The 22,147-nt window shown below is 43.5% G+C and overlaps 1 protein-coding gene across 1 annotated transcript; it reads right to left on the bottom strand.

The window, feature by feature from the left end:
- Positions 1–2,334: 2,334 nt before the first annotated feature.
- On the bottom strand, positions 2,335–20,197 carry LOC135914701 (uncharacterized). Its single transcript, XM_065447644.2, has 6 exons — positions 19,872–20,197; positions 6,815–6,858; positions 5,913–6,165; positions 4,613–4,784; positions 3,976–4,075; positions 2,335–3,176 (listed from the first exon to the last, which is right to left on the bottom strand). Exons 1-6 carry the CDS (start codon positions 20,195–20,197, stop codon positions 2,335–2,337), a joined length of 1,737 nt encoding a protein of 578 aa, XP_065303716.2.
- Between the last annotated feature and the right edge of the window lie 1,950 nt (positions 20,198–22,147).

The raw sequence follows: 22,147 nt of genomic DNA, 5'->3' as shown, positions 1-22,147 counted from the left end.
GCCCGAGTGCCAGAAGCAAGCCAAGCAATTGCCAAACCAGAAAGGAACTGTTCATGGAAACTGTTTTTCTGGTGTCATTCTGATTTAATCCCTAACACTATCACAGAGGTGTTAAAGTGTGCAGCTAACTAAAACTTTAACTGGATGAGGCACTTCTTTGTCTTCACAACACAGTAATGCCAGTTAATGCCAATTAGAAAACAAACAACAGCCAGAAACGAAACAAGTAAGACTACATATGCTTGCTGTACTGTGCCGCAGTTGTCTGGCTGCCCTAATATTCGTATTGCAGTAACAACCAAATATACCACAAACATAACCACATGAGCAGCAGACAAAAAAATGAGAACATCTTTGTAACATGGTGCCTTTGCAATTATCATCCTTGTATCAATGGAAGCCCATGCAAGTTAACACGAAATGCACATACACGCATGATTGGATACCCACGTAGAAAGCTGGGCATGGAACATAAACCACAAGTGACTACTGTCATTCCCTGGGATGACTTTCTGATAACACAGTTATAGCATTCTAACATCACAATTGCTTCACAAAACACAGTCAGCCAAAAATTTAATTACATGAGGCACTTGTTTGCCTTCACAACACAGTCGTGCTAGTGCCATACCAACTATATCACAAAACAAACACCAGCCGAAAATGAAAAAAAACTTGATAACTACAGACGCCTACTGTAATGAGCAGCAGTTGTCTGGATACCATAGTATCACAATGTCAGCCAAATATCCCACAAACATGAGCACATAAGCAGTAGACAAAAGAATGAAAGCATCTTTGCACTTATCGTTGTATCATTGGAAGCCCATGTGAGTTAACACGAAAAGTACATACAAGCATAATTGGATACCCACGTAGAAAGCTAGGCATGGACTATAAACCACAAGTGACTACTGTCATTCCCTGAGATGACTTTCTGATATCACAGTTATAGCATTCTAACATCACAATTGCTTCACAAAACACAGTCAGCCAAAAATTTAATTACATGAGGCACTTGTTTGCCTTCACAACACAGTCGTGCTAGTGCCATACCAACTATATCACAAAACAAACACCAGCCGAAAACAAAAAAAAATATTGAAATTACAGTCGCCTACTGTAGGCGTGCCTCATAATCAGAAAGTGGTTTTGGCACGTAAAACTCAATTTTTTACACCTGCTGTAATGATCAGCAATTGCCTGGCTACCATATAGTATCACAGTATCAGCCAAATATCTCACAGACATGACCACATAAGCAGTAGACAAAAAAATGAGAGCATATAACACGGTGCCTTTGCACTTATCAGTGTATCAATGGAAGCCCATGTGAATTAACACAAAATGCAAATACGAGCATGATTGGATACCCTTGTAGAAAGCTGGGCATGGAACTTAAACCAAAAATGACTACTGTTATTCCCCAGGATGAGTTTCTGATATCACAATTATATTTACGATATCACAGTCGCATCGCATAATGCAGTGACCCAAAAATTAAATGCATAGAATGCCACATAAACAAATGCATTGCCTGTGATTCCTAGTCTGTCATTCGAGTGTCTGTTATGGTTCGGGGTTGCATCACAAATTGCTCTAGCCACTGCACGACTCAGCTGTTTACACACAAATGTGTTTTAATAGTGACATAATGCTAATTTTTTGTGTGCTACAGCATGCTACCGTGTTTGCATTTTCTTGCTCACTGTACAGAGGGGTCCACTGTTAAAGGAAACACTTTAGCGCACAGCATGTCCAGATTTTCCTTTCTAGAAGCAGTACAGTCACCTATATTTGGAGCAGATAACTTATAGTTGTTAGCTCTCACCCCTTTCGACATGCCTGTGCAGTGCACTAAGATTGCTTCCGCAGCCACATGCAGCTAGGTTGCCAGCCAAGCAAGGGCCGCACATTTCATTGTTCCCTTTAACAGTGAACTGCACTGAACATCAGTAAAAGCACTCAAACTGCAGATGTCTCCAAACTTTCTAGGAGTGCTTTCTCTGATTGCACATACAATTTTTTTTATGTATTGAGTTAACTTGGCAATGGCATTCTGTTGCTGAACATGAAGTCACAGGTTCTTTCTTGGTTCTGTTCCTACTGAGAGAGCAAAAAAATAAGCAAAATGCTTATATACCAAGCTTTAGTCACGTTATAGCAAACCTAATATTGATGTAAAAGGTCCCCCGACATCATCCCTAATAAGCCTTTTGTTACGTTGGAATGTTAAACCTCATATATCAGTCATTTTGTGCCTTAAAAGGGGAGGATGTAGTTTGGTTATGTGCAATGCATAAAAAATTGCATATGCAACTGAAACAAGGCTGTTCATGTAGAAAGAACATGTGGCAGTATGTACTGCTCAAAGAAATAGGAAGATCTTTCAACCACATCCCTGAAATATGCCTCATCAAATAGCACTGGAATGCAAATATTATCTTCTTCATTGACAAACACAAACAAATCTGCATGCTGAACTGCCGTGATGCCCATTTGTACCTGCACTTGGCAGAAATATGTGGTTGCACGCTTTAGGTTCTGAGTCAAAGCCTTTTCTTTGTTTTTCTCCATATTCTCTTCCAAGAATTTTTTGATGGATTCAGGGCATTTGATTTCCAATACCCGCTCAGGACAACAGTTGCACTTTACTAATCCATCTGGACTTGCACCCATGTAAGGACGGCCTTCCATAATGAAAAGTCCACACTGCCTCACAACCAAATTTTCATGAGTGGCTCGCTGGCTTTGATAACATTTTCTTGCACTGCCTTCGAGTGCACTGCCACGACGCATTGTTGCTGTACGGACATTATTCTGCCGCATCACTTTTTTTAGCAAGGGCCTCAAATCATGCGGGCCCATCTTTGTCCTCAGCGTCTTTACACGGGTAAATATGCTGTAGGCAATAGAAGCTGTGATCATGCCTACCCTGTGGCGCAACCAGAGACTAGATTTTGCCTGATCTCGTGTTAACTTTTCAATCATTAAAATGTCTTCGTGACTCTTGCTTTCCTGCAAGTGTTGAAGTAGCTCTTCTGTTGTCACTTCACCACTGATGCCAAGAAAACTTCTTAACTCCTTCAAAGAACCAATGAGTGTTAAGTCTCTGGGTGCTGGCTCAGACGTAGAACATCCTGGTTCTATGGTTGGCTCCAACATGGCTTCTGTTGCTGAAATACATTTTTCCAGAAATAATGAGCAATTAACATTCACAGTAGCATGGAGAAAATTGGTATGCACAAGAAATATGATGAAGCAGATAAAATCTTTTTTGTCTTGGATGCAAAGTACACAGATGCTTGGATAATTAATTGCTGTGGTAGTCATGACACCTACGTTTGAACAGCGGACACTATTTAAAGGTTTCAAAGCAACATATCCTTAGCAGCAAATGTTTGTAGCTGGAGAAATGCCTTGAAGACACGTTGAAGTCTATTCAAAAGAGTCGCAAGGTTTGGTGCAATAAACATTACATTTTGCTACATGTAGCTGCCTATGAAGGATATTGGAAGGCATGAGCCTTACATCGCACACAGCCTCAGATGTGTGATTAAAAATATGGTTAATATTTTTCAGGCTTAGCTAAACTCAGTGAACTGCCTAAAGCTTCACATAAATACAGCTAGCACATCTTAAAACTGGTTATTTGCTACTGTGGTTATTGATGACGTGCTTCCCTTTAAAATCATTATGTTGCAACCACAACAACGAACACTGCACACTGCCTGACTAAGCAATATGTTGCAGTGCAGCTCATTAGGCGTGTCATCGACTACATTGCAAATACTCAATATAGTAAAGACATGCAAAATTAAATTTTTGCAGTATTGGGACATGTTTGCGCACTGCATTACTGCCACTTGATATGGAGATTATGCCGAGGGGCCAAGCAGCTGCTGCTGGCCAGTCCTTTATGAGACTCAGATTCAAAAAGCCAAACCAAATTTGAATGCATACCTAATTCAGTACCTCTGTCTAAGTGCATTTTTGCTGCAGATTGATAGCTGACATTTTCCAGAAGTCTTTCAAGTATGTTGCCTTCCAGCTGGGGAGTCTTTTTGATTTTTGCCTGGAAGACGTAGCAACAAGAGAAGCACCAATCTTCTGTTCTAGATGAAAACTTCTTAGTTGTAAACACGGCACCCATTCGATAGTTGAGCATTTATCATTAAAGTTTGTGCATTCATTTCCCCACCTCTCAAACTTAATAAGCAAGCAAAAAATTCATATTTTCGCATCATCAAAGAGCACTACATCCTACTTCTGTTTAGAATAAGAGATGTCAAGCATTCACCTAAGGTGTGCATATTGTTAACTATACTCAACAGCTAGCACTAATGACTTCATTCGTACTCTGTGCCTATGACAAAGGCATCTGTAAATAGCATTTGCAGTACATAGTTTACAGTAAAGCTAGTGCATTTGTTGAAGTCATGAAACTGTTCTTGCAGCTTAAGAAAATGCAAACAGCAAGACTATCTACAAGAGCATTTTCACCAAACCAACATTGAAAGTAGAAATTGTGAGCTGCGCTTCATTTCAGCATTGGACTTGCTGTTTTCCCTCTCATTCCTCTCTGTTTTAAAAGAATAATATATATACAAACCTTCTTTGCACATGGAAGGTCGACTATAGCTCTTGGCTCATACTTTTGTTTAACACGCTCTTTGTGCTCCTTGCCCCACTTCTGTGGCTGGTCAGTTGGCGAGAGTTTGTCGAAAGTCCTGGCAGCATTAATATGCAGCAGTACAGCTACAATGTGTTTACACTTGTATTTTCTGCAAAATAAAAATGGTTAGGATATATCAATTCCAAAGACATTAAACCTCACAAATTGGTCTTAGTCTTTAAGCATAATATTTTTCGATAAATAATGCCTAATCATACATTCGTTAAACTTGTAACCATGCATTAGAACAATGACTGATGTGAAGTTTGTCTGAAGGAATAACTTTTCTGCCACGACTAATGCTCCTTGAAGCCTACAACAGGTGACTTTTTAGTAAAAAGAGACACTTCAAAAACAGCTTCGCTGCAAAAAAAGAAAGTTACAAGTTTAAATGGAACAGGAATGCATTTAAAAACATGTTTATATAGGTAGTTTTCACCACATATACAAAAGAAAATTGGTGCTAGGCAAATATTTCTGCTGAATGGATGACTTGAATACTGCTTGGCTTGAATTATGCAATTGGAACATATGCCCCAAAGTTAATAATGATGAAGAAAATTAGCGAATCATTGATGTTACCTAACCACGTTGCAATTTATCGTGCAAGTAATGCGCACCTTTCCAATAATACGGTTGATCTGACAGAATAGCGCTATCTGCCATAGAAGACATAAACAGATTTGTTTGCAATAAAAAAATCACCTAGGATATCTAAATATCAAACAAAACAGTACCATTCACACAGTGCAACATGTGCTTTTGGATGTCAAATTGAAACTTAAGTATTAGGGCATAAGCATTCTTTGCGAGTACCCTGTGCCGTCACGAGAAAAGTGTAATGCCTTTTGTGTGCTCAAAAATGCGTAATATGCAAAATTATGACATTTACTTAATAAAGAACAATTTAAAGCAAATAAAATAATACCCTAAGTATACAGGAGAGAGATGGGGATATAAGGAAGGTAAGGATACAGGGATTCATGGAAAATGCACGGGGAAGCTTATAGTAAAGCTGGGACAACTTAAATTTGGACGTGGGCCAATTTGAAATTTGGGGGTTGACCAACTTATAATTTGGGGGTAGGCCAACTTTAAATTTTTAAGAGAGCCAGCTTAAATTTGAGGGTGGGCCAAATAAAGTTTAGGGGTAGGCCAACTTAAATTAGGGGGTATGCTTACGCATACTTGGACAAGGTTTCTTCCCAGCAGCCGGCCAGTAATCGAGTAGTCATACCCTGCTTTGCACGAACAGCTGGCTCGATCTACCACCGCGTCGCAAACAGTAATCTTCACTTCATGAGGAGCACTGTTGATAGCAGTCGTTTGCAAGACGAACGCCAGAAAGTCGAAACGAGCGTTCTCAGCTGTTTCGACGGCGCACTCAAAGACGTGGCCCGCATAATAAACCTCCTCCGCCTCAGTGAGGCACCGGCTCGTCTCGCACGCCTTGTCCACATACCGGTTGATGCTGCTCAGCGGTAATGCAACTGCGAACAAAAATAATTTACAAGCAGGTTATGGAAACTATTCTTTAAAACTGATGGTAGCGCTAAAAAGAACGGTCGTGTGTCCGTCCTTTTTAGCGCTACCATCAGTTTAAAGAATGCATCACCAACTAGCCCAGCACCAAGTTTTATTGATTTATGTAAACTAATACATGTGACAGCGCGGCTGCTGCGGCGCTGCACGAATTGAGACGAGCCGCCAGCAGCAAAGAAACTCCAGCAATAACCACCTTCACCTCGTTCGTGTACATAAACAGAAACGATAACAGCTAGCTATTACGAGGTAAACATGAAATTAAACAAGGTGCGTCAGTGAGCGTACAAGAAAACTGACACAACAGCTAGGGTGGAATTTTCTATGGTGATCACTTTCGGATGTAGTGTCACTTTCGCTAGATTTCCCGAGACTTGACAGCGCTCTTGGCACTGTGCTTAGATAGAAAGCTTGGCGCAGTGCCAAAGAAAACGCTGTCGGACAGATACGCGGACGCATGCGGAGAACTCTTGTGAAAGTGAAACTATATCCGAAAGCGATCGCCCGAGCACCGCTTTCCAAGCGTGCACGACGGAGCGCGTGCGTTTCTCGTTCGCGCATTGAGGACGATTGTACACACAAATGTTGTTTGCTTACCTGAAACACGATCCCTGCTGTTTTCGTCGATCATCGGAAGCTTGCTGCAAGCAAAAAGCGAACGCAAACACGGTGCTACGCGGTGCGACGAAGCGATCGCGCGTTATCTGGGCGGCCGCCGAAACTCGAGTCCTGGCCGTGACGTCATCTGAAGCCGCCGCCAGGCGGCGCCATTCCTCTTTCTCGGGGCTAATGGTACATTACTCGAAGCGCAAAACACGAAGGACCGCTCAGCGGCGTTCAATTGGACATAAACGCTTTCCTGTGCTTAAAGTCAGCGGGAACCGGATACCCCCTCCCCCTCTTTCATGTTATAAGGAGCGGTAGGTCAAATGTAGCACTGTGGCACCTATTGGACAAGCGCTGGAGGTGATTTTATTGCCAGTAATGCCTTGTGCGGGACAATCCGAATTGTCCAACTTTCCCATTAATTATTTAATTGCGATTGCTCTGTTCATGTGACACGAGCAAAAACAGGAAAGCAGGTATTGCCGTACTGATGCATGCATATGCCCGAGTCACTGCACATGACTGTCACCAGCATTGTTCGACTAAGATTCTTGGCACCGGACAATGCTTCTTGAGCCACCTTAGGTTACCACTTCATTTTCATTCGTTTAGTTGTGCATTATGAATGCTGCGTCATATCAAAGACGCATGCATTTTGTCCGCGTTTGTAAGTAGGTGCAAAATCATAAAATATATTGTTGTACTGCCTGAGGTTGTCAGTGAACAAAGGTGACTGTTGTTCTGTGTCGGAGCTATGCTTAATTGGTTTGAGTTCAAAGGTCATTAACCCTTTACCTCCTGAGTTATTTTTGACAAAACAAAAAGTTTCCAAAATGCCAACTTTTGTATGTGCTTGATTTTTAGTCCTTGAAGAACTTAGCTATATCATGAATGTAAAATAAAATGATCGAAAAGACCGAGGTCTAAACATCTCCCAAACTCATTTTTGCTTCTCATGTGAGTTATGTAGGTTGCCCCAGCTCACGTTAGCTAAGCGGCTAAAGGCTGGCGACCCAACACTATAGCTCGTGTAGTCAGACCTTGCAGTGTGTTTTTATGCGTTGTCGTATTTCATTGCCGGATCATGTGATTCAACGCTTCACTGATTATATATATATATATATATATATATATATATATATATATATATATATATATATATATATATATATATATATATATATATATATATATATATATATATATATATATATATATATATATATATATAGTGGTTCACGTAACTTGAACCAAGGTTTTTAAAAAAGCTGTGGTTAAGCGTAGCTGAATAAAACCGACGACATATGATTTGCCGTCATGTGGCGCTCCTTAGTGCATCTTTATATAACTTAACTGGAAAAAGGCGGCAGCAAATGTTCCGAAATGCACGTCCGCAGGGATAGACGAAATTCAAATCAAGTTAATTAATGAACTTGGCCCAAGAAGCAAGGAAACGCTGATAAAAGCATTGGAGGCAGTCATAACAAATAAGCAAATTCCGCACAGTAGGAAACAGAGTAAAATGAATTTAATTTATAAAGGGAAAGGGGATAAGAACAACCTAAAATTGTTCCGACCAATTACGATGACACCAGTTATATATAGGCTGGCGATGCAGGCGGTGAAATTAAATATGTAGTCATGAGTAGAAAGTAATACAATACTCGGAGAACTTCAGAACGGGTTCAGAAGTGGTAGGCGCTTAGATGATAGCCTGTTCGTTCTTACCCAGTAGTGCATAGAAATAGCTAGGGCGGAAAATAGGCCTCTGTATTTAGCCTTCCTGGACATAAGCGGTACATACGACAACGTGAACAGGGAACTCTTGTAGAACATATTAAAAGATGAAGGTATCGGTCATGATGTAATTGATTTTCTACAGGAAATATATCGAGAAAATAATGTTGAAATAACATGGGAAGGAATTAAGAATATGACAACTGTCGAGGTACACAAAGGATTAAGGCAAGGTTGTCCTCTATCACCACTGCTGTTCATGCTTTATATGATAAGTATGGGAAGAAGGTTACAAGGAAGCAATCTAGCGTATAATCTGTCGTACAGATTAGGCGGAAAGGTTGTTGAGCAACGACTACCGCGTTTAATTTATGCGGACGATATTGTGCTGTTAGCAGATAGCCAGGAAGATTTGCAAACTCTGGTTAATTACTGTGGAGACGGAGACAGTTTAGGTTTCAGTTTAAATGCAGCTAAGTCCGGTGGGATGTTTTTCGACGATACAAGGCCATGAAATACCCCGAGTCGCCGAATACAAATATCTCGGGGTATGGATAAACAAAGGGCAGATGTACACGGAAAAGCACGAACAGTCTCTCATAGCAAAAGGGCTAAGAGATGCCGGGATAATGAAACATAGGGAATTGGGGGGGTCCAACAGGTATGAGGTACTGAGAGGTATTTGGAAGGGAGTAATAGTGCCGGGGCTTACTTTCGGGAATGCGGTCCTGTGTTTAAGGGCAGAGGTTCATCGAGACTAGAAGTAAATCAGAGAGCTGTGGGAAGATTAGCACTAGGTGCCCACGAGAAAACCACAAACGAAGCAGTACAGGGGGATATGGGCTGGGCATCGTTCGAAGCACGGGAAGCTCAGAGTAAAATCCTATACGAAAAACACCTGAGGAAATTGGACGATAAGAGGTGGGCAGCTAAGGTATTTAAATACCTATACAGAAAGAGCGTTGACTCACAATGGCGGATAAGAACTAGGAAGCTAACCAGTAAGTATGCCAGACAGGAGGACGAAGAAGGACAAAGCATTAAACGACAGGTTAAAAACGCGGAAGGTGAAAATTGGATAAATTCAATGGAAAAGAAGCATAGTGTGGAACTATATCGATACTGGAAACAGCAGATCAGGAAGGAAGCGTTTTATGATAACTCAAGGGCAGTGCCTTACTCTTTGAAGCTAGGTCAGGGTGTCTTGGAACGCGGAGCTATAAAAAGAAATTTAATGAGGAAGAAGGCACATGTACTGTGTGTGGTAAATATGTAAAAACAATAGAACACCTCATACTAAAATTTGATGGTATCAATCCCGATGTCGATGCGGCCACAGTCACGCTTCCCGAGGCCCTAGGGTTCAGAGATAACAATAGTCATGTAAATAAATATGCGGTGGAAATTAGCAAAAGGCGATCGGAGGATTGGTGGCTCAAAAGCAGAGAGGTGACATAAGGTTAAAAGGGTAGGAAGACGTATTTAAAGAAAATGGCGAATTTGAATAACACACAACACAGGTAAACAAAAATAAAAAGCTGGGCATTGTGGCAACTGCCATCACCTTGTTTCAAAGGGGACGCTCCTACCTACCTTACATCCATCCATCCATTATATTCCGCTTAATTAGTAAACTGAGATCAATTATGCAATATTTTTATTATTCAACTTAGGGACGAGTGCTTACGTTATGTTGTAGAGGGGATTAGAAACAACCGATCAAATTTCTGTGGGAACGTGTGTGTGTGTGTGTGTGTGTGTGTGTGTATATATATATATATATATATATATATATATATATATATATATATATATATATATATATATATATATATATATATATATATATACACACACACACGTTCCCACGAAAGATTGGTATACCGGGTGCCCGGATTAACTTGGACCAAGATTTAAAAAAAAAAGGACCGAGAGCTCTAGAGAAATCATACCGACTGCATAGCAGCCGTAGCCGTGTGTACTTACAGCCAGTATTTTTTAAATCACGAAGTATTAATTAATGAATTGATTTTAATTGGTGAACTCTTTAATGATTGCTTGAATCACAAACGTATCAAATACAACGTTGCAGGGCACCTCGAATAACCTCCGAATAACGCATTTGTTTCATGCTCAGCTTTGCCTCGTTGGCTTTTCCGAAAAAAAAAGAAAGCACTCGAAGCATCCAAAATACGAAGTAGATACACGCTCGCACGCCACTACTCAAGCGCTCCCACGCGGCTTTCTCAATTTTTGAGTTAGGAGCCACTTGCGTAAGCGCCCCTTCCATAGCTCTTTGCGATAAGAAACTTAAGTTCCATATTGTGTATTATACATTTGTATAGTTTTACGTTTGTGACCCATGCGAAGCGGTAGTTGATTGACGATGACTCCGCCTTCCCTTTCTTCCCCTCTCTCTCTCTCTTTCAGGCTATTGTAGATAGTATATATTTGTGCGGGCTTCAATAAAGATGGCGTTGGAAGTCAGCGCTGGTCCTGTGATCTTCCTTGTCCGTGTGTTTCTTTGGCGCTGTTTAAAATGAGTGTCTGAAAAACGCGCCATGCGGCTACCGGACTCCCCTCTTGCGCGTCTTTCTGGAGACGCTGCGCCATCTAGTGGCACTGTTGAGAAGTCCGCGTATGGCCTCCGAGACGAGAAGCGCGGCGCGCCGGTGCCTGCGAACGCTGAGAATTGTTCCCTCGTTTGCCGCAGACACAGTGGAATTCACGAATTCGTGACACCTGACATAATTCACCAGTGCCTCGGGTTGCAACCACAGGAGCAGGGAACAGCAACTTCTTAGAATTCTGTAGGCCAAGCCACAAAGCCATTATATGAAGTGGCTATGAAATATACTTTGAAGACAAAAATTTATTTCATTCGGAAAAGAAGAGAGAGAGAGTTTCAAAAATGCATTGAGTGTTACTGATTGTCGCTTATCCCAAAACATTTGGTAATATCGCTAGCCAACAACTGCAAAGCCATCAATAGTGCATTAAAGAGTACACATTAGTAAACCATCGTGATGCTATAGATAGTCATTTTACAGATAGAGATACAGAGGAAAGGGGAAAGGCAGTGGTTAACCAGAGGGGAAGATCCGGCTTGCTACCCTACGCTGGGGAGAGAGGGGAGGGGGAGCTAAAGTGATAACAAAGCAGAGATAAAGAAAAAAAGGAGCACAGACATACAATCACAGTCGGTCACCGTCGCCGCATACTGTCACAGCACAGCACAGTAGCACTTACAGCACTATAAACATCTGTTCAGGCTACAACCACTTGTCCAATTCTGTTGCCTTTAATAACTGCAACAGTGCCCTCATCGCCCTCTGCTGCGATGGCTTGTGATGGCGGCATTTTAGAATAAATTCCTCTGTTAGAGGTCTTCGTTGCAAGCGCGCTTTCGCGATTGCTAGCGATCGTCTCTGTAAATTATAGCGAGCGCAGTCACAAAGGTGTTGAAGAGTCTGCTCGTTACCACAGTCATCACACTAGGCGTCATCGGCCCATCCGATTCGGAAAGCAAAAGACTTGGTGAAGGCCACCACTAGCCATATTCGACAAAGCAGGGTAGCTTCGCGATGGCAGAGTCCAGCTGGAATGCAAAAGCGTGGAGAGGAGCCTAGGTTGTGCAGCCGGTTGTTTTGAAAACTTCCTGCGTTGCACAAGGATAACGTGATATCACAGCTGAGTATTCGAAATATTCATTTTACAGATTGTTTTAACACTCCGAATACGTGCTCGATAAATCATTATTTCATATACACGACAATCACTACGAGGTGACGCTGCCAAGCAAGCCCTGCTGAAACGACATGCGTGCTAAGGCTTTCGATGCTGTCATTTACGCCTTTGACATTCGTCAGAGAGGAGAAGCGAAGCGCCCTATACATACGAAGACAGGCGGATAATGCCGACGAAAAAAAAAAAAAGCACGCGCACGTGCGAATGCATATGTGGCGTTCACACGGGTTGAGGGCACTCTCTCGTTTACTCGTTTATCCATTTATTACTTGTTTGATTTAAAATGTCCTTTGTTTGTAACGCTATTGATATTACAGCCAAGAAGTGGGTGTAAAAACGGGACGTGCACGTATTGCTCTCATATTGCCGGTATTGACAGGGACTCAAGAGAACAAGAGAAGGTACTTAGGTATGCATTTCTCGTCTGTGCGCTTTTCTGTTCAGTTCCCTGTATGCTAGGAAATCAGAGTAAAAGAAAGTTCCAACGCGGACGACTACAGGAAGAGGGTGTCACCGAAACTGTTCGGCATAACAAGTGGAGTTCGATCATGATGCAAAAAATCTGAATACCTCTTTGTAAAAAAAAGTATAATAAAAAATAAATAAATAAAGTAACGTAAACATTTATTTGTAAAAAGCGCGGTGTACTTGTTGCTGACGTGAGCGTGCATCTTAAGTGCAGTACTAAAACCGGCCTGGCCTATAATAAGTCGTCTTAATCACCCAATGCACAATCAAACCAGGTCACCTTGTATTTTGCTTATAGACGTAGTACCAATTTAAGCTATGAATAATATTACTTGTTAGCAGAAAGGGGCGGACGCACAGCTGCCAAGGAAACCCGAATATAGCTGACAACGAACTTTTTCTTCCTTCTTGTTGACCTCCTCCTTCGCCGTTGTTTTCTTGGACCTATACCTGCTAAAGATATCACATACAACCAATGCGGGAGATTGGTTAAGAAGGCATACAAACTCGTATAAGTGACTTTGTAGTAGATAGTGATGATAACAATAGTAAAAGAAAGCGAAATTTTGATGTGAACCTCAAAAGAAAGTTAATTTTCTAACGGATCAGATTCGATGGCATATGGAATAATAAGAAGATAATATCTTTGAGCAGATTTTTCACCACTGTCTTCTCTCTCTCTCAATATATATATATATATATATATATATATATATATATATATATATATATATATATATATATATATTGTTTTTTTCATTTCTTGGAAGCAATCTCGCTCAGTAAGCTTGTTTCGTCTCACTAAGGAGCGAACCATGCTCAGCTTATATACGCGGTCATCATTTTTTAGTTTTCCAGAATCCTTAAAAACCGATTGTTGCAGATAACATCATTCTAGTCCTTAAGCTGGATTATTCAAAGAGGCGGACATTACGAGCACGAGAAATTGAAACACATATTCAACCAATTAACAAAAAAACACTAATTTACTTTTTAATGATTTACTTTACGGTACATATTGCAATTTACGAATTGAAGCGATTAGTTTCCAAGGAGTATCAACTTGGCATGAATTTCCAGAATGACACCAGTTTAGAGGTGTGCGCCATCAAACTTGCCGGAATAAATGCACTACTGTTACACTCAGAATCCACTGGCTCTATTTCAAGCGAAGCTGTATATGGCTAGCCGACTCGTCCGTCCGTCTGTCACGTGTACGCCGAAACCTCCTCCGGCGCAACAGCATGCGCATGCGGGAAAAAAAAGAGAGAGAGAGAGAGACGCGCGATTGGCTGCGCCAATAGTGACGTCGTTGCTCTACGTCGCAGCCGAGCGCGCGCGCAGGAATTTCCCTCCGGCTCCGAAAACGGTAGGCAATGCGTCATACGTACTCCTGAGGAGCAGGCAGCTTTAGATCAGCAACGCCGCGAACCTAACCGGGAACGAGCTCGCCTATGCCGTGCCGATGCTGCAGCCCGGGCACGGCAACAGGCTCGTGCAGCCGAGCGCAAGCAGCAACTGCGTACCGAGGATCCGGCAGCCTACCAAGCCGTCGTTTAATAAACTATCGGGATTAACCCAGTGATAAACACCGGGGCCGAATGTTTCAGCTTCGCTGGTTAACCATCTGTACGGAGTGCTAGGGCGGTGATTTTTTTAACAAAATGCTGTTTTATGCGTTGAAGCACAAGAGTAGCTGGAGCGCCCACGTATTTTGTCCCACAGAGACCAACGTATACATTCACGGGACATCAACCTGATTCTTACTGAAGGCTTGGGCAGCGACTGTTTCCAATGCCACAGTTGCAATTTGTACCTTAATTAAGAAAAATACACGCATAGTTACTTTAAGCTTTAGTAAACTGAATACTTAATTCAAAATTTTCTGACCATTCCTTGTTGTGCGTCGGGGCAAATAACGTCTCAAACAAAAAGAAAAGACTGTTACCTGTACTGCGCAGCTTTTCTTTTTTTTTCAATAATTCAGATACTTTATTCATTCATCCATAGAAACACTATACGGTGGAAAATCGGGGTCTAAGCGCGTAACACAGCCTGCAACTGGAAAACAGGCAAAAAAAAAAAAACCGCGTCGGCGAATCGACAGGAGCGACATATTCCGTGGCCTCATGCTCCCCCAGCCAAACGAGGTCGACGGCCGGCAAATCGAGCGCCCGGACTTCCGTGTGCGGAGGTTACATGCACGCACAATAGCGGCCAGCCGGGATGGAAAGGAATCCGCTCGGCTCTCCTTCCTTCGAGAACAGGAGAGCGACGCGGCGCACCGGTGTGCGAGGTCCCGTCACAAAGGACGCGCCCGTATACTTCGGTGTCCCGGTCACTGGCGCTGTTGGTAACAATAAAAAAAAGTGGGTCGCAGTGGCACGGGGGCCTGAGCTCCTTTTGTCGCACCTTCCCTAGACGGGCACCGTTACCCGGCCCGCCCGCGCCGAAGTTTTCTCCATTCTTCCTTCCCCCAATTTTTCTTCTTTGCGTATGCTTGTCGCACAGAGCTTCGCGTGCATGTAAATGACACCGACGTGCACGCCTTTGTTGTCGTAAGCCGCCCAGTTTTCCTTCGGGTTCCGTATTCCTGAGGGCCCCGTCCAAGTACGTTCGGTATATACGTCGTTTCGTATAACAGCGTACAGGCTCTGCACCCCAGGTTCTGCGCGGTGGTACAAAATGGGGAAGGGAAATCGCGCCGCACGCGTGTGGCCGCGCTTCCGCTTATTAAACGCGGAAGTGATTCGTCGTGCCTGACTTCCTCATTGTCTCTTTTGTATAGCGAACCGCCACACCATATGCGAGGTCATCGGGTTCCTGTTATTAGGTCACTTGGCGTGGATAGAGAGAGAGAGAGCAAGTGATAAAGGAAAGCTAGGGAGGTTAACCAGGACTGAGCCCGGTTGACTACCCTACACTGGGGAAAGGGAAAAGGGGACGGAAAGATTAAAAGAAGAAGAGAAAGTCTACTGGGTATATCGTTCGGTCACTCAGTCCGGATCCCAGACGCTGACTCAATCCAGTAGCCTTCAAATATCGCAGCAGAGCTTTTGTGGCCTTCTGTAGCTGCGATATGCGAGGCCATGGTCCCAAGATCTTCTTCAAGGTGAACGGTGTTCTATCTAGCTGATCGAGAGCTGTGCAGAGGTCATGTCTTTCGTTTTGAAAAGATGGGCAGTAGTACAGTAGATGTTCTATAGTTTCCTCGACAGCGCAGGCATTACAGTCGGCGCTATCTGTCATTCCAATCAGAAACGTATATGCATTGGTGCATATACGGATTCTGCGGGTAGCGATAGCCCTCTTCTTTCCATGGAGGCGTGGGGAACCAGGGAACAAGATTTAAAGAAAACGAGGCTTCAGTTCGTAGAACGTTGAGAAACATCCAATGTTTCCGCATATCTATAAATTCCTTTTTTACCGAAAAATGCGAAATGTAGCGCACAAATACGTATGTTTAAGCTTCGGAAGCACATCCTCCTGGCTCCAAGTATGAAAAATTCAGCAAATGCCTTCAGACATTTTAAAGCTTTCTTTAGACTCACCTTTCGCGCAATTCAGAGTTCCACTCACTTACGAAGTCTGAAGTTTCTGTAACCACGCTGCGTAGAAAAGTAACTGTTTTACCTTCTGCGTTGACATGGTTGAAGCTTTACGCTGACCACAATGCACTAAAAAAGCAGAAGTGCCCGCAAAAAAAAAGTACATTGCATGTAAAAGTACAACACTTCTGTAATTAAAACAAACTAACATGTGAAATTACAGAAGCGTTTCATATCAAAAAGTGTGCTGAAGAATGCATAAGCCAACCATCAGTTGCAATCACTGACAATGAATTTGCATTTTTAAGTACTGGTTGAACCCTTTCATTCTGTTTTTAATCTGTTGCTGTTTATACTGACGACTCTTGTTGCACATGCTCAGCGCTGATAGCTGTGGTATTTATGTTTTGTATCTTTCCGAAAATAAACAGTTGTAAGCGCTCGTGTGTCCCCCTTCACTGTGTCCTTGTCGATTGTGCGCGCTAAACGTTTCACTATGACTTCAACTCTTACTTGCCATTTTTGCAGTTCCACGTCGAAAGCGACCACAAGCTACTAATGCAGCTGCTAATACGCCTGCAACGATTCAGCATCATACTACTAGAATTTGATTACGCCATCTATATATCATATGATTGAAAAAAAAGTACACACGACTGATGTGCTTTTAAAGAAACCACAAATAGATACAGAGAGCAGCAGCTCAAGTTCAACGAGGTCATCGAAGAGTACGAAGTGCTCGCAGCAGAACTCCCTGTCTCCTAAGGCATTGTTGATAGAATAAAGGAAACACAGAACGATCCCGCATTAGCAATGGTCAGGAATGATTGTTAGCAGGAGATCAGAGAATTAAGAGCTGAAACCACCAAATCACTAAGTATGGACAGCTGGGCTAGTTGGTTATGATTAGCATTGTGAAACATCGTTCCAGCGCACGGAAGTCCGGCACTCAGTTGAAGTCCGGCGTTCGTGTTGTCTTTCTCTCCTCGTCCTTGTTCAATTGTGCGCTGGAACTATGTTTCACAATGCCCACCAAATCAGTCTGGTGGCCAGGCATCAACCAACACATCGAGAGCCATGTTTTAAATGTCGAGTTTGTCAGCAGCTTGCACCGTAAGCCTGACACTACTACCATGCTGCCCAATACTCCCGAAAAACCCATGGAAAGTGGTCGGGACCGATCTCTTCTACTGCCTCGTAGTGAACTTCTACTCGAATTTCTTGGGACTCAAGAACTTGAAGCGGACCATCATTCAGGACACCACACATGATGAAACATAATAGCCTCACGCCATGGCGTGCTCGCTCACCCATCCTGAATGTAATAGGGCAAGGTTTCATGAAACATGGATGCGCTGCTCGCGCCTAATGTATGCGAGAACTTTATCTTAATGACAAAAAAGAACAAATAAACAAGATTCAAGTTAACAATGTAATATTAACGCAAAAAGCAAATATTGCGAGTCATTTTAATAATTTCTTTCAATCAGTTTTTTTCAGTGCCTAGCAGCGCCTGCCTGCCGTCTTCGTTTTCATGTGGGATGGAAAATCTTGTCACTCAAGCAGGCGTGTTTAACCAACTGCTGCTTTTAGTTTCTAAGAAGGCTAGCAGGCCGGATGGAATACCAACCCAATTTCTAAAGCCATACGCGGAGTGGGTGTCATTTTCCTTAAATAAAATCTTTGTTAAGTCATTGCAAACTCACTCGTTGCCACAAGACTGGCGTAGTGCAGTCATAACTCCTGGTCTTAAAAGCGGTAACCGATTGCTAATAAATAACTATCGCCCAGTTTCCCTGACTAGCGTTTGTTGTAAAATCTTAGAGCATATCATAAGTAAGCACATTCTCGTTTTTCTTGAAAATAACGACTTTTTTTTTTTATCAGCACCAACATGGTTTCCGAAAGGGACTCTCTACAGTAACCGAGCTCATAGAAACTATTCATGATTTTACTTCAGCTATAGACGCCCAAGAACAAATTGACGTCATCTGCGTAGACTTTGCGAAAGCCTTCGCCAAAGTTTCACACAATAAATTACTTTTCAAGTTGCATAAAGCAGGAATAAATGACACTATTCTAAAATGGATTGAAGCTTACCTACACAATCGCAGGCAGGTTATGCGTGTGGGCGAGTGCTTGTCCCCTGCGTCAGAAGTGCTTTCTGGGGTTCCACAGGGGTCTGTTTTGCCCCGTTGCTGTTCTTGGTTTATATTAACGACGTTACAGAGATTGTAGAGTTCCCTGTGAAATTGAAGCTTTTTGCTGACGACTGTTTAATTTACTGTACGGTAACACACATTGACGACCAAATCAGAATTAACCGAGTTCTTCATCCCTTTACCTTTGGTGCGAAAAACGAGACATGGAGATCACAACAAATTTTACACATGTTACTAACAAAAAAGTGTGGAACCACTCCTTTATAATAGTGCAAGCAACAAACTAAGAAATATACATACATTCAAGTATTTAGGGGTCACAATTTCACATAATTTATACTGGCGTAAACATATCCATAACCTGTGCTCAACGGCTTCACAGCAACTGTATTAACTGAAGAGAAAGCTGGAATAAGCAACGAAGGATGCCAAATTAATTGCTTATAAAACTCTCATACGTCCATTACTAGAATACGCTTGCGTTCTCTGGAGCCCTTATCAAAAAGTTGTAATAGAATAACTAGAAAGAATTCAGAGAATGGCCGCTCGTTTTATTGCTTCAAGGTACCGAAGGACGGACTCGATAACAACAATTCTGCGTTCGTGTGGGCTTGAGTTGCTGTAAACCCAAAGAAAAAAAGCCAGACTTATTTTTTTTTCACATACTTCAACGGGTTTTGAAGAAAGCAAAAAATATGCCGAGTTCCCTACTAATCGTAGCGAGAGAATAAACCACAGCAGAGCCGTCAAGCCTTATAACACACGTGTTAATGTTTTTCGTTATTTTTTCCCCGGATGTAATTGAAATGTGGAATGCCTTACCTGATGTTGTAGATCAGACGGATGTGCATAAATTTGAATGCTTGATATTTTCCATCGTGAGCACCCAACCTGATGCTATGAAATGTCAAATTTGCTTGTGTTCTATTTTCCCTCCCTGTGACAGCCCTCAAGCGAGGGTTAACAGTATTAATAAAGAAAAGAAGAAAGACTTGCCGTTGAGTCCTTGGAGCTCCGTTCTGATTTCCGCCTCATTAAAGTCTTCATCTAACTTGGGACTAGGACTGCCAGTGTAGTGACCGTGCTCGACCGTCGGTCGTTGCGGGAGGCACTTGTCGCAGTTTCATGACGATTTGCTTCTCGTTCGCCGCCCCTTTCTCTTTGTGCAGAAGTCTCTGCATGTCGGCTCTTTGCTTGGATTTGCTTTGGGTTTCGCCCAGCAGGTGCCTCAGCAGTCGCCACGTACTTCCGTTGTGGAGTTGGCCATCCGCGGCGTTGCAGACTTCGTCCAACTGTTGCTTGCTCAAGGTATCGCAGTGCTCTTCGATTTGTTTGTTTAGTTCGGCTATCTTTTTTCTCAGCTTTCCATTGAGCCGCTGGCCTTGCCATCGGTTTTGTATGGATTTCTTGGCTTCCCAGAGGTGCGCGAGGCGACTGTCCGTCTTCTCCATCAGGAATTCGGGAGTGATGGTTTGCGTGGCCTCCCCGACATCCCTGGTCAGGTCCGCGATCCATCTGTCAATGTCACCGATCGGCTCGTCGTCCAGCCTGATATCCCGGTGCTTGCGGAACTTGTCCCAGTCTGTCCATTTGAAGCTTTTGACCAGGGGGGTGGTTCCCGCTCGAGGGATCGTGATCTCGATCATCATGTGGTCGCTACCTAGGTCTTCTAGGGTGTTTCTCCAAGTAGCCCTCTCGATGTTTTTGATCATTGTTAAGTCGGGTGTGGTATCTCTTGCGACCGAATTGCCCATTCGCGTTCGGGCGCTGGAATCCGTGATGAGCGCGTATTCCAAGTCTTGCGAGTCCTGCCATAACTGTTTGCCCTTGGTTGTGGTGTGGCCGTATCCCTAGGTATGGCAGGTCTATCACTGAAAATTTTCACAACCTTGTGGGTGTAATAGGAGTGTTTCGGTTTTTTAACCCTTGTAAACACCTATGAAACGCCCTTTCTTTCAGAAAAGGGTGTTCCACAAGAAAACACCCTTAGAGCACCAGTCATAATTTACACCCTAATTTTATGAGCTTAAATTAACAAGGCTATAGTGTGATAAATGAATATTGGTAGGTTACGCATTTATATTGACTATACGTGAAACGCACGCTACCTGGCTGCCCCCGGGCCACTCACTTTAGACAGCGCCAATTACCAGCTGCGTTTCCTTTTAGATATGAGTACTGCTCCGTGTTAGACATCTGAGTGGTAGGACTTACTGCAGTTCCCGGGTATGTCATAATAAAAAAACCTACACACAGCTATCAGGAAGCCTTAGTTTCAGCAGGTCTCTGCGGGCTGTGCAAGAGGGTGTGCCATTGTTAGCAGGGTCCATGATGATTCCCGTCCACAGTTTTTGCGAATACGCGAGATACTTCTTGTAAACAAGATTCTTGTGGTGGTGGGAACGGTATTCCGTACCATATGCTTTGATGAGCATTTCGATGCATACGTTGTAGACACTACAGACGACCACCAGATTATGTGGTCATTTCCAGAGTGATACAGAACCTGTACACTTCAGAGAGCACAGAGGTCGAACAATTGACATCCAGCGGAGCACGTACCCATCCCGACGAGGCCGCAGGAACGCGCACAAACAACGAAACGAGTACTCGGCAGGAACGACTTGCGACTTATGCGCCGAGCCGGCTAGACCAGAGTGTCGTGGGCATATAGCAACGTGGCATACAGCACAAGGAGTGGAACGCCGGCTGGCCGTCACACTACGGGAGCTCGAAAGCGGGGCCAGGAATCGCCGAAATGGAGACGGCTCGGGCAATGACTCTCTCGAGGCGTGCCTCGCATTTTGCAGGCCCGGGCCATGAATCCAGTGCTTCCAGAGTCGGCCGAAGGCGGGAACATGCGTAGCGTGCAACTTCGACAAGCGCTGCCACTTTTAGCGCGTAATTAGGAGCAGCAGGAGCTCGAGGTATGGTGCGACGCAGACGGTAGCCGACGCGAGGGCCGCCGAAGTGGACAGAAAATGCAAAATGGAGGCCGGATGCTCGCTACACGCCCATATATGCCATCGACGGCCACGATGCTAAGCTCCTCGGCACATGCGTTGATACGCCCGGGAATTTTTCTTCTCTCATTGGTCTAATGTCGAACTACGTCACTGGCTCGCTCGCTATAGCCGTGGCACCGCTGTTATCACCGCAATTGGCGCTAGTGTTCATCGTAAAACAAGGGGGAAAAGAAGTCGTAGCCTGCATACAGTGGTCGAACTCTGCAAAATTCTACAAGCTTGCACATGCCTCCACTGCGTTTTTGGACAGCAATGGTGTTAGTCCTGTCGCCGCGGTTTTAAATCACAGCCCACCGACGGAACCCTCGCGGTTCCGTGGCCGCCTTCGTATTCGCGTTGGGCTCCGGCAGCGCGCATGACCTGCAACTCGTGAGCGCCCGTCGCAACATGTTTTGAGTTGTCTGCACACGTCGTCGCCTGCTCCTGCCTAACCGTATCTCCCTGAAAAAAACTTGATCTAGGCGTTCAATTGCGTGCCTGAACCACATTATCAGACGCGCCGTAGCAGGGGACTCCGGGTCAATTTTGACCACCTGTGGTTCATTCGGGCGCATCCGAAACTAAGGAAACGAGCGTTTTTTCCTCCCCCATTTCGGCCGTTATCGACATGCTACCGCCGCGGTCGTTGTCGAACTC

The sequence above is a fragment of the Dermacentor albipictus genome, chromosome 4, assembly GCF_038994185.2.
Source record: "Dermacentor albipictus isolate Rhodes 1998 colony chromosome 4, USDA_Dalb.pri_finalv2, whole genome shotgun sequence".
Classification (NCBI taxonomy): Eukaryota; Metazoa; Arthropoda; class Arachnida; order Ixodida; family Ixodidae; genus Dermacentor; species Dermacentor albipictus.
The sequence above is the reverse complement of the archived record's forward strand: the minus strand, read 5'-3'. Positions and strand labels throughout refer to the sequence as shown.